We start from the raw sequence: 12,356 nt of genomic DNA, 5'->3' as shown, positions 1-12,356 counted from the left end.
ATAGGAAATGAAACAAAAAATAAATATAATACAATAACTAAAGTAAAATGGAAAGGAACAAAATAAATAAAATAAAGTTTATAAGAACTATTTCAAAAATTATAAAACTAAAATAAAAAACAAGTATATTGTATGATTAAAAATATATTATATAATATATCATTCCATGTGTTACTCATCAAAAAATAATAGCATCCACATGTGACCTAGGAATATAGGCTCATGCTTTTATGTAAATTTGGTTCTCAAAAAGAAAAAAAATATATATCAACAATAAAAAATAAATAACAACTACAAAAGTTTCTCAAGAGATAATAGGTCGATCTCTTCAAGTTAAAATAAAATAAGAAAGGAAATGGGACCCAACTTAAAGATCTACGTGTGCAAATAGGGAACGTATATTAGAGAAGGTTGGACAAGGACCAAGCATTTGGGAGAAATTAAGGCAAAAAGGGTGAATGCATTGCATTTTCTATTTCGCTCAATCAAGTGTAAATCTGGAGGAATAGGATGATGGAATCATCAAGTGGTGGAGGATCTGAGAGCGGTGAAGAGAAAGCGATATTTGAATACTTTGGGTGGGTTTATCACATCGGCATTAATTCTGTTGGTCGTGAGTACTGCCACCTCCGATTTCTTTTGGTCAGGGGCAAGTCCGTTGCCATGTACAAGCGTGATCCTAACGAGAACCCTGACATTGTATATTTCTTCTTTTCTCCTTTATTATTAATTTTTGTTGTTCCCCGCTTTAATTCACTTCATCACATCCAATTAATAAAAACATGTGTTGTTAGTATAATTAAGATTTCTTAATCATGAACCAATGAAAAACATATTAGGGATATAAAAAGTTAGCATCTATAATAATTTGGGTCAATGCATTTAAATTCAACTCTACATTTTAAACCTCTTCATTATAAAATATTATGTAATATCAAATTATCACATGATATCTGCATGTACGTATTTATGATAAATGTTGTCAATATATTGCCTAATATGTTCTTTTAAATATGTTATGTTTCATTTCGTATTTAACGAGTCTCCCTAAATTTTGTAGATTTCAATAAATGTTAATTCATAGTAGAAATAGTAAAATATATATTATAAAGAAAACATTAGAAAATAAGTTATTTGTATGTTTGTTTATATGCATTCATGTTGAACTTGGTCACTTCAAATGTTTTGCAATTCTTGAGTAAATGTGTAATTTGGTCTAAATATTTTACTTGTGTTACTTTAGTCTCGAAAGACTTAGTCGATACATACTAGCCTTCGACATTGTCAACTTATTAACAAATTTATTGTATTGACACTACAATAAATTTTACACACAATAACATACAAAAAGTGTAACTATAGATACAATATATGTAGGGTTAAATTTATATGACATATACTTACACACAATTTTAATATTAATTTTTAATGAGATTCAATAATGTATAATATGTGTTACTATAACTTATACCTTTAGTGACAAATAATGTCTATTTATAGGTAAAAGTAGCTTTTAGTGACAAATATTGTGCCATTACATGACAATTTATTTTGTAGCATGAGTAATTAAATCACCTTACTGAATTTGTCCGCTTGTTATTACTAAGAAGTTTATCACTTAGGAAGCCAATTTATATAGATGAACTTTATAGATCAAATCAATACAAGTGACATATTTCATTGTCCTTATATTTTACACATTATATTTGAATGATTTTATGTTTTTCCTTATATAAATTGTATATTTAATATATTTTGTGTATCATTTTTAGTTTTATGTAATGTTTAGTTACATCACATTAAAACTCCATTCATCCTTTGTTCAGAAACCACTTAGACAAGGAGTTATAGGTGCCACACTAGTAGTGGAGGATCTAGGATGTCGAAAATTCAACAATGGGGTAAAACACTAATACTTTCTTATCTTGTATTTAATAAATTTACTGATTTTGCATTGAGTTGATGGTGTATTCTTCTAGGATAATATATTAGTTATAACTAGCTTTTTTTGTGATTTTAAGATATATATGTTTCATTTCATAGTACATCTTATGGAAGCTAAATATTTTTCATTCTTTTCCTTAGGATCTCCATGTAATACGATTCTACAGTCGATTAAATGAGTGCAGAAAAGGAGAAGTAAGTTATAGTTTTGAATTGCTTCTATTAATGACTATTGATAGACATTTACTAGTCATATAACATTTTTAATAGGTGTAATAGGTCATAAGAATTTAAGGTAGCCCTTAACTAATACTTGTTCCTATAGACCACCAAATTTAAAACAAGAAATATGTTCCAAATTTTTACATGGCATAAAATAAACTAATATTTTTTGTTTTCAATCATCTACAAATAGAGATTAGAGATTTTCCCTTAGGATTTTGCATGATTTTGACTATTTTTGATATCCTTTTCTATAAATTGATATATTTGACCTCATTATCTATTAACAAATTAATAAATCAAGTTACACTTCTTTTTCCTTAACACTTTTCAAACTTCAATAGGTTTATTGCCCCTTTCCAATTGTTATACTGTATAACTCAAGTTATCTAATGTTTCATTTAACTTTAATTCTCAAATTTTGTGACAAAAGTATAATTTTGAACTTTTAATCATACTCTTTAGTGGCTAAACTTAGTGATTAAACTCTCTAACTCATGTTAATTTGTACATTTTTTTTATCGAATGTCCTATAGAAATAAGTAAGAAGTAATAACTAATCTACCTTCCTTGATATTTTGTTTAATTACAATAATATTAATTTCTATTTTCATTTCCTACTACCTCTTTTCTAACATAACCATTTAAATTCTTTATTAAGAAAAGATTTTCTACAAGTGGAATTTTTTGAACTACCTTTTATATCTTTCCAAAATTTTACATTGTGTTCTTATAATCTTACCTCAAGTACACACATATGATATTGATATTTTTGTTCAAAAAAATTATAATTACAATATTATTTCCATTACTTTTAACCTTGATCATATTGCCTTCCAAGTTTTGTTCATAGTAATGCACACCTTATTTATTGTTCTAGCTTAAAATTGTAAGATATCTAGCCTTTCGTGCAACCCACACCTAATCTCTTGAATAAAGTTTCACATAACAATCTCAAATGCTTCAATTAATTCACCCAAGAGAGATTCAATTTTTCATGTATCAAAATAAATCTCACTTTCATTTATTAACTTCTTTTCCTACATTTGTCTTGAAAAGTTTGAGATCTATCTATTTTGAAGTAGATATTGGCACCAATGTAGCACTTCTACCTCCTTTAACACTTTTCTTAAGCCCTAAATGTGTTAGGGTAACAACTAGTATTTAACTATATCATAAAGATTTAGCAAAGGTTTATATTGAGCATTGACTATCTGACACCACCCTTCTTAAGTGAAAAAAAGAAGAAAAAAAATATCATAAGCTAATATAAGAGATAATACAACTAATAAAATTTTTAGGCTTTTATTTGTTCAATAGTCTTAAATATATATATATATATATATATATATATGAACAATTCAAACATATGCGAAATGCTTTTGGCTCATAAATGAAAATTTATTCTTTAGATAGATTAAATTAATGTTTCTAACTTTTATTATTTATTTTTAAAGTTACAATTCTTTCAACAATTTGGGATTTTCATGTTTGGAAATATTTGTCTTTTAATTCTATGTTGATGCATCCCATATAAGACTTTATTTCTTTCTTTGTTTTGTTTTTAACTTCAATAAAATTATTATCTATTTTAAACTTTTCAATATATAAGTTTTTCATATCTAAGAAGATTATTGATTGTCTCTATTTTATATTAATAAATTAGCATGAACCTTTTAACCAAAGTTGAACATATATTATCAAGTGCTTTTTTGTTGCTTCACTATCATGGTAACACTAACATGTAGAAGTAATATTTACTATCTACAAAAATAATGGATCTATTTGGAAAAACTTCTTTATAAACATTTTTAGGAAAAAAAATAAGAAAAAAAAATGAAATGAGCTTTTCTATAAGCTAAAACTAGTTTATACAAATGTTTCAAGTAAATTTTTGGAGAAGATATATGAAAAAGCTTTTACAAATTAGTTTATACATAAATTTAATTTAATTTATGAAGAAACTTATTTCATTTTTCACTCTACCTATTTTTCTCCTAAAAACATTTATGGAGATGTTTATCCAAACAAGTCCAATATTTATTATTAATTAACATTTAGCTACAAATTTGTAATAGTACAATAAAGTACCAAAAATATAGAAAAAGAGTAACACTAGGGTGTTTAATAGATAAATATTTTCTTGATCTTTTCTATTTGGTACAACACTAATGGATAACACTATTTTCTAAGAAACTTTCATATGTTTAACCAAAATATTTTATTTGCTTACACATGTTATAAAATTCACAACTCATTTATTGTAAATTATTTTTCCTATCTCACTACTTTTATAGGTTGAATGCTGGTGTTTTAATGGCAACAACATACAATTGAATTTATTATTGATTTGTTATTTAGAGTAATGTTAAACAATAAAAGTTTTTAAAAAAATTGAACATGAATTTTAAATGAACTAAGGATGACTAGTCGATAAGCCAACATTGTGGAGATCACATTTATTTAATGGTCAATAACAATGACATCATCTTTTGGCAAAATTATGCTTATCTTATATTTTCCTTATTTTTTCAATAGATTTCCATAATAAAAACATGTTATAAAAACTAGTAATTGAATTTTTTATTGTAAGATTTAGTGGTGGTCTCTATATTGAAGAGTTTATTTATTTGAAACTAAGTATAACTTTTAATATCTTAGGTGTTAGTTTCAAAAAAAAAATTTAAAATTTAATTTTTATTTTTTTAAATTAACTTTTAACCCTTTATTAATTTACTGTCATATAAATTAGTTTTTTAAGATTAGGTCTTATTTGTATTAATAACATATGTCTGACTTTTATTAATATTCACTATGTCATCTTAATAAATGTTAAATCATTTGTCAATTTTTAGTTATTTTTATTAATTTTATGTCACAAATTAATTCTTAAGGTTAAGTCTCATTCATTATGCACATATAATTTTATTATCGTTCATGGTCAAGTTATTTTATTTTAGAAACATCTTTTATTTTAAAAAAATGTTTTATTATAAGTAAATATATTCGTTACATGTTTTTACATAATTTTTCTTCAAGATTGCGTGTGCCACAGCTGAGGAAGCCCAAAAATGGATAGAAGCATTTGATCATGCCAGGCAACAGGTATGAGAAAATAACTATAAGGTTGCTTTTATAAGATGATTATTTAATATGTTATTAGCTTTAATAATCCATAAGCAACTCATGGCATACAATAATCACCAATTTAATCTGTTTGAAAACAATACACAAAGCAATTCAAACATTCACCAACATCATACCATACAACAAGGTAATCATCAAGTATATATGAATAATGATTAACTCAACCCATATCACATGTATACACACCACAACTAATGCATCGTCACGCATTCACCTACAGATATCTCCTAACTCACCAGAGTAGTCTAAGTGACTTGACCCTATTAAATCAATCCAATCGTTTTCACGTCAAAATGTGCCCACTCAATCATAACTAAAATGGGATACCAATACCTAACCTTTGATTTCTCGAGTGTCGCCACTTATACTAAGAAAGTCTAATTCCACCATCAAGAATAGTATACCTCGGTATAGGCATACCACAACCTTGACATGCATTACCAAGTCACATATGGAGTTAGCCCACTAACTATCTGTAAGGAACCACGTAATCTTTCTAATAATTAGTTAAGGATTGTAGCCCTTAACTTCATACTTTACACCACATTGACAAAGGACCTAGAGAAGACTTAACAAAATCCAGTCCAAGAGTTTCACATCCACTCAAGGAAGTTTTCAAATATAGGCCTCCCAAAGTGCCAAAACAAGATTCCCTATATGGCATCTTCACTTTCTAAACAATATCATCTCCTCTAGTCCTAAGTCTAAGTCAATCAACATGCTTTAATGCTCGCAACATTATTAACATCAATACATCAACATACATCTTTTATATACATTATCCCAAGTCAATGCATATAGAGATCAAATCACACCAATTATTTATAGCATACCAATGCTCAACACCTCAACCAATAATAGCATACCCATGCTTAAAAATTCATCCAAGCATAGCATACCAATTTTCAACAATTTGTTCAATAATAGCACACCAATGCTTATTCAACACTCCAACCATGCAATTTATAACAATTTAATCATACATAATATATCAATGTCTACACACCACTCCAACCACGCAAACTTTAGCACATTTCTCACATATAGCATATCCATTCTAGACAACTTGATCATAATAGCATATCAATGTGTGTCGTCGTCATCATACATCATACAACATGTATCAACATACAACTTACCAAAATCAACTATAGTACAAAGGCAGCCTTCACACAACTCAATACAATTGGAGTTCTACTAATCTGGTCAAACTCATATTTATCTAATATGAAAGATAAGAAGATTATCTACAAACCTTATGAAGTCCTCAAGTTCTAACTCCATCCTCTACTATAGTCAAAATAACAAAAACCACAACAATTTGCCTAAATGTTGACAGTTTAACCTTTGCTCACTAAAAAGTTCATAACTGGAGTTCTAGATCTCCTTTTTAGGCGATTCCGAAGCCATTGGAAAGATAATATCTAGGACTGCAATTTTTATATGGAAAACAAAGTCTACATCGGAAAGAAAAAAATGCACAGCCATTTCAAAATTGCTAAGCGGATTTCTTCCATAAACATACCTAATTCTAATCTACAATTTCACTCAATCATTTCAAAATGGCTCAATCGTTTTATGATAGAGACCATCTCTATTTTTTACAATTTTAGGGTTTCCAAAACTCTCCATTCCATCGCAAGCTTTCTACAAGCTCCAATCTCAATTCTAAACCATAAAAACTCATCTAATCAATCAAAATGCCTCAAATTCCAACAACAAAACAACTCATAACAAGAAATTGGGTGAAAAATCAAGGTTCCCCCAAGTACCACAAAAATCCCCAAGAAACTAAGAACACCAAGTCTCCTTCAAATCAATTTAACATTCAAACAACTATGCATCAATGAACATTCATACCATACATGCAACATGAAAATCCACACAATCATCCACCAAGATCAAATCCTAGCTCCTTTTACCTTGGTTCCGAGCTATCCATGGTGGAAGAAAAGAGAAAGAGAGGAGAAGAAGAAGAAGAAGGGAGTTAGTTTTCCAATGTTACAAGAATTATTAAATTTTATTGAGAGAATATTAGGGTAAAATCTCAATGTTATAGAACATGATTTTGTTGAATGAAACTGGGAACAATCCCTTTAAAACTAATACATTTTAGATAATTTGAGGGGTTAGAATCCAATCCTTACATTGTTTTATTAGTCATAAGAGTCCCCAAAACTATTTATAATTATTAATTGTTTTACATATAGGCCGATACTAGTATGCTAATATAAAACACCCTTGATTTGTTCCCCTTCTTTCTAGTATAACTAAATAATGTGTATTTATCACTTCTCTCTCTCCCCCTCCTAGGTTTCACCTTGTCCTCAAGAAAAACAACTCCTAGTTACTTGAATGAAATCTCATTGGTTTTTAAGATTTTGAAACATGATTACGAAGCCAACTAGACCACTACGACATAAATTAACTTCCAATCTCCAAGACCAAACACAAACAACTAAGAGCCTTCAATCTCCTTCAGTGCTTTATCCATTTTGACTTTTCTCTGCCATGATGATTCTTTTCTTGGATCTTGATCCCTAAAGTTTCATTTTCACTATTATTTTCTTCCTCCAACCTGAAGTATTTCTCACACGTGACTATCCATTAGTGATACCCATTTCCACAATTCCATTAAAAGATGGAAACAAAATATTAGTAGGTTTTGCCAACCACCTGTTGACCGGTTACTTTTTCATCAACCTTAGGCTTATGTGATAGTTTTATAGGTTCAAGATAGCATGTTTTTGCTAATATTTCTTTCTCCATCTCCTTCAAATATTCTAATTCTTAGCTATCGTTGTTTCAATTTGAATCTTACATCAAGTGTTGCACCTCATCTTTGGTGTTGAATGTCTTCACTTTAGCCTTAAGCTCTTAGTTAGATACCATAATGAACCTTCCAATCTTCCACAATTTATAACAAAAAAGTATTCCAAAGTCAATCATAAATGCACCCATACACTAGTAGAAAAATGCAAATCAGGGTTGGCTTTTGATTTCTTTTTTCTTTATTTGAAACCAAATACCTTTTAATATACTAGTTTGTCTACAATCTCTTATGTTTAGTTTCTTTCTAATACCCTCATCTCTTCATTCATAGCTCACAACCAGTTCCCATCCTTTAAGACCTCTTAAATAAGTTGGAAATTTTGATTACATTAATGGCTGCAAAATAAAATTTGATGTTGTGCTAAAAGATAATCAATACATATAAATTGAGATATAAATTCATGACATATAATTGTTTTCCTCCCTTTAAGGAAATTAACAAGTCATCAATAACATTTATAGGAATAAGAATACTTAATTTTGGATCAAACAACTAAACTTATTATAGGACTTTAGTAGTTAGCTTTCTTTTGTCTTAGCTAAATATTTTGATAGAATCAGTCTACCTATCATGCTTTGCCTATTGTTTCCTTATTAATAACTTCTTTGAGAGTGAAGTCTGGAACATCTTGCATAGTGAGATAAGGTAATGACTCGATAATAAACCTAGTTTATAGACTAATTTTCCCTTAAAGCTAAAGGCAAGTGTGATAGAGCTCAATTTCATGAAAGGTGATATTCATAAAGAGATATACACAACAACTTTGAAGGTGATAATAGTTTTTTTTTAGAATAACCAATGAAAACACATTTAACAACTTGTGGATCTAACTTTCATTACAGTTAACCATGGTTTAAAAAATCATTTTGGAATTCCAATATGGTCCACAAAACACACAATATCTGAGCATGATGATACTATTGTTATGACACCATTGCTCCTCAATACATTTATTAAGTTGCACTTTATAGAAAAGAGGGATTCAAATTCTTTGCAAAATAAAGATAAAATACTACTTAACCTTTATAATTCACCACAAGTAAAGAACGTCACATCAACAACTATAACAAAACAAGACTTTTAAGGGTTTTACCAAATTAAAAGGTTTTTGGAATTCCAAAGGCCAATAAAATTCAAACCATTATTTATAATCTCACAAGTAATTATAATAAAAATGATGGAAAACAAACATTAAAACCAAATCCTAGTGTCACACTTATTAATGCAAAATAACTCAATTTCCTTAACTCCAAGATTACTTTTTTATATCCTACTAGACATCATCTAAAAATCAAGCAATACACATGAAAAAACAACAAAAGGAAAAAAAAATGGGATATATCTCATGTCATGCTAAAATTTTAACATTACAAATGGATAGAACACGCATACACCAACACACATAATTAACATCCAATTAAGCACAATACTACTAAATTATCATATGAATATAAAATGTACATGCAATGCCATGTTGCTTGAACTTTACTTCATATGATGTTGTGCTAATTCGAGAAGTAATATAGGATAACATACTTAGCCATAAAGAAGCATGATTGACTTACTAACACCTTTGACTTTTTCCACATTGCATTAAGATGATGTTATCTAGTGATTAGTCAAAATTACCCAACTTTGTTAGTCCCAAGGCTCACCAAGAAGGGGAAAGGGTTGAATTGGTGTTTAAAAATCTTTAAGAAATCAAAACTTGCACAACACAACTAAATTTAGCCCTTACTTATGAACTCAAAAATTACTTCTAGAAAACTTAGTTCTTGAAAAATAGTTTCTTGATCTTTATAATATTCTCTTTTCACACAAGCACAAAGACAAAGTCCTCTACTTTTAATCACACAAGAAAATGTACTACAATTTCAAGAACATATACAGTATCTATAATTAACACAAGATTATAAGCATAGAGAGAAGGGTGAGATTCACACAATTTATATTGATTCGCTTTCCACTAAAAACTACATCCAATCTTTTACGATCAACCCTTCATCTTAGGTAATCCACTATAAACCAAAGTATGATTACAAACAAGTTTTGTTGATCAACACTATATCTTAAGACATCACTATAATTCCCTCCAGGAACCCTTTTTCCAAAACCCTAAATAGAGAACCCTACTCTAGCATGTAAACTAAAAAAATTATCTTAAGACATATTTCCCTATATAGATACACAACAGAACAACAAAGAATTAAAAGGAACAAAAAAAACCTTTGTTACTAAAACTTCTCCCTTGATCTTCCTTGTTTCTTGTACATAAAGAAACCTTTTCTTGAATTAAGAAAGCTTTAAGCTATGAAGAGTTCACTTATTTTCTTAAGATTTTGCTAACAAGAGTTTTCTCTCTTGAAAGAAATGTTTTTCTGCCTCAAAAACCCCCTTATCAGATGTTAACAATATGTTAAGAAAATGTGAGGTGTGTTACTTACCATATGGCAAGCAAAAAGTTATTCCACCTTTATCTCCCAACTCAAGTATGTTTCAACATTGTCTTTTCCATGGGAGGGAGGAAGGTTGAAGTTAAGATCCCTATGGAAGCATTGCCTATGTTTATATTGTCTAGGAGGTCTATGATAGTAGTCATCATCATGGTGACTACTATAAAGTCCTTCACTTGAAGTATGGGAGATGAGAATGTGTTGGCTTTCTTCTTCTTCTTCATCTTCACTTTTAGGGATTTTGACACCTTTGCCCTTTTGTGGCCTAGTAAGCCTTTTGGGTTTAGACACACTATTCTCTTTTTTGGGCTTACTTGTTTCTCCCCCTACCACTATCTTGGCAAGCAACTCTCTTATGACTTCATTGTTTTTCATTTTCTTTCCCTTTTCTTCTAAACTCTTCTTCTCTTTTTATGTGTTCTTCCTTTCTTTTTCTTATGTACTCTTTTAGATCACTCAACTCTTTTCTCACACCTTGCTTGCTACTATAGGAATTACACCCATGCATACTAGAATTATATGAATGATCACTCATCTTTGATCAAGAAAGATTTTCAAAAAAGTTCAAAAGATTTTCACAAAGAGTGAGTGATAAAAATGATTTTCATAAAGAGTTTTCAAGTATGTGTGTGTGTGCATATATCCCTAGTAGGCAAGCTTAACGCCTTCTAAATGAAGAAACTAGACCTAAATGTGCCTAAGACAAATATACTAGAATTGAACACAATAAAGCATCATCAATTGTTTCCCTAAGGTGGAAGTTTGAAGTAACCTTGGTGATATTCAAGACACTTTCACAAGAACTACATGAAAACTATCACAAAAACTTAACAAATGGGAGGTGGGTTCACACTAAAGGCTACCCAAGACACCCCCTTATACTGTCCTTTTACAAAAATGAGAAAGAAAAAGCAAAGAAACTAAGTATAAGTACAAAATAAATTTAGACATTAATCCATGAGCTCTTCTTCTCCTCTTGGATTCCCTCCAAAGGCCTTGGACCAATTCGGAAAGCCCCTCTACTCAATGCACTAAGACTTTGTGAAGTGTTGGAAGTTTTCTTCACCTACACCAAAGAGAAAAAAACCTAAGAGCATAAAGAATCCAAGAAGTAAAAATGAAAAGGAAAAATTAAAATATGTTAAAACTCAAACAAAATGGATTGTGACAAACTCAATGATTAGCAAATAAGACACAAAACTAAAGATAAAGAAATTTAACAAAGTAAGCACACAAAGGAGTAAACATAGAAAAACACTAGAATGGATAACAAGTGTTTGACAAAATATTTCACTTAAATTTTGATTTATTTTAAACCCAATCTAGCCACAAAAATATGTCCAAATGGTCATGGTCCAATACTCCAAATGCTAAGGGAAAAGGTAGTCTAAGTTGGTCCAAATTTTCCACAAGTCTAGCAAAGGTTTTTCCTTTTTGTTTTTGGTGTCCTCACATATTTTCTTGGTCACAATTTTTTTGTTCTATTTTAGTCCAACCACTTCTCTTTTTTTTTTTTTTAATTTTTTTTCTTCTTTTACTAGATTTTACACTTGTTTTTCTTAATTTTCTTAGCACAAATTGGAGTTGAACAATTACCAATCAAGTGGTGGATTAAAGGGGTAAATAACTTAAGTTTCGTTGAAATTTATGTGCACTTTATGATCTCTGTCCAACAATGTTTTTAAGCACATAAAAAAAGTTTTCAACCTCAAATTATCAAGCAATAGTGATCAAATTAAGTGCACATTAGAAGGATG

At 29.3% G+C, this 12,356-nt stretch overlaps 1 protein-coding gene across 2 annotated transcripts in view; it reads left to right on the top strand.

Annotated features, from left to right (window-relative positions):
• Positions 1–421: 421 nt before the first annotated feature.
• LOC109817889 (protein ENHANCED DISEASE RESISTANCE 2-like) overlaps positions 422–12,356 on the top strand; it is a 33,713-nt gene continuing 21,778 nt past the window's right edge. For both annotated transcript variants that reach the window (XM_029268721.2, XM_029268720.2), the window contains exons 1-4: positions 422–699; positions 1,827–1,901; positions 2,086–2,139; positions 5,206–5,271. In XM_029268721.2, the coding sequence (XP_029124554.1) occupies positions 511–699; positions 1,827–1,901; positions 2,086–2,139; positions 5,206–5,271 (384 nt within the window). In that variant the 5' untranslated portion in view covers positions 422–510. The remainder of the gene's footprint in view (positions 700–1,826; positions 1,902–2,085; positions 2,140–5,205; positions 5,272–12,356) is intronic.

This window comes from Cajanus cajan, chromosome 2 (genome assembly GCF_000230855.2).
Source record: "Cajanus cajan strain Asha chromosome 2, NIPB_CcT2T_4, whole genome shotgun sequence".
Lineage (NCBI taxonomy): Eukaryota > Viridiplantae > Streptophyta > Magnoliopsida > Fabales > Fabaceae > Cajanus > Cajanus cajan.
This window is presented reverse-complemented; position numbering and strand designations above follow the sequence as displayed.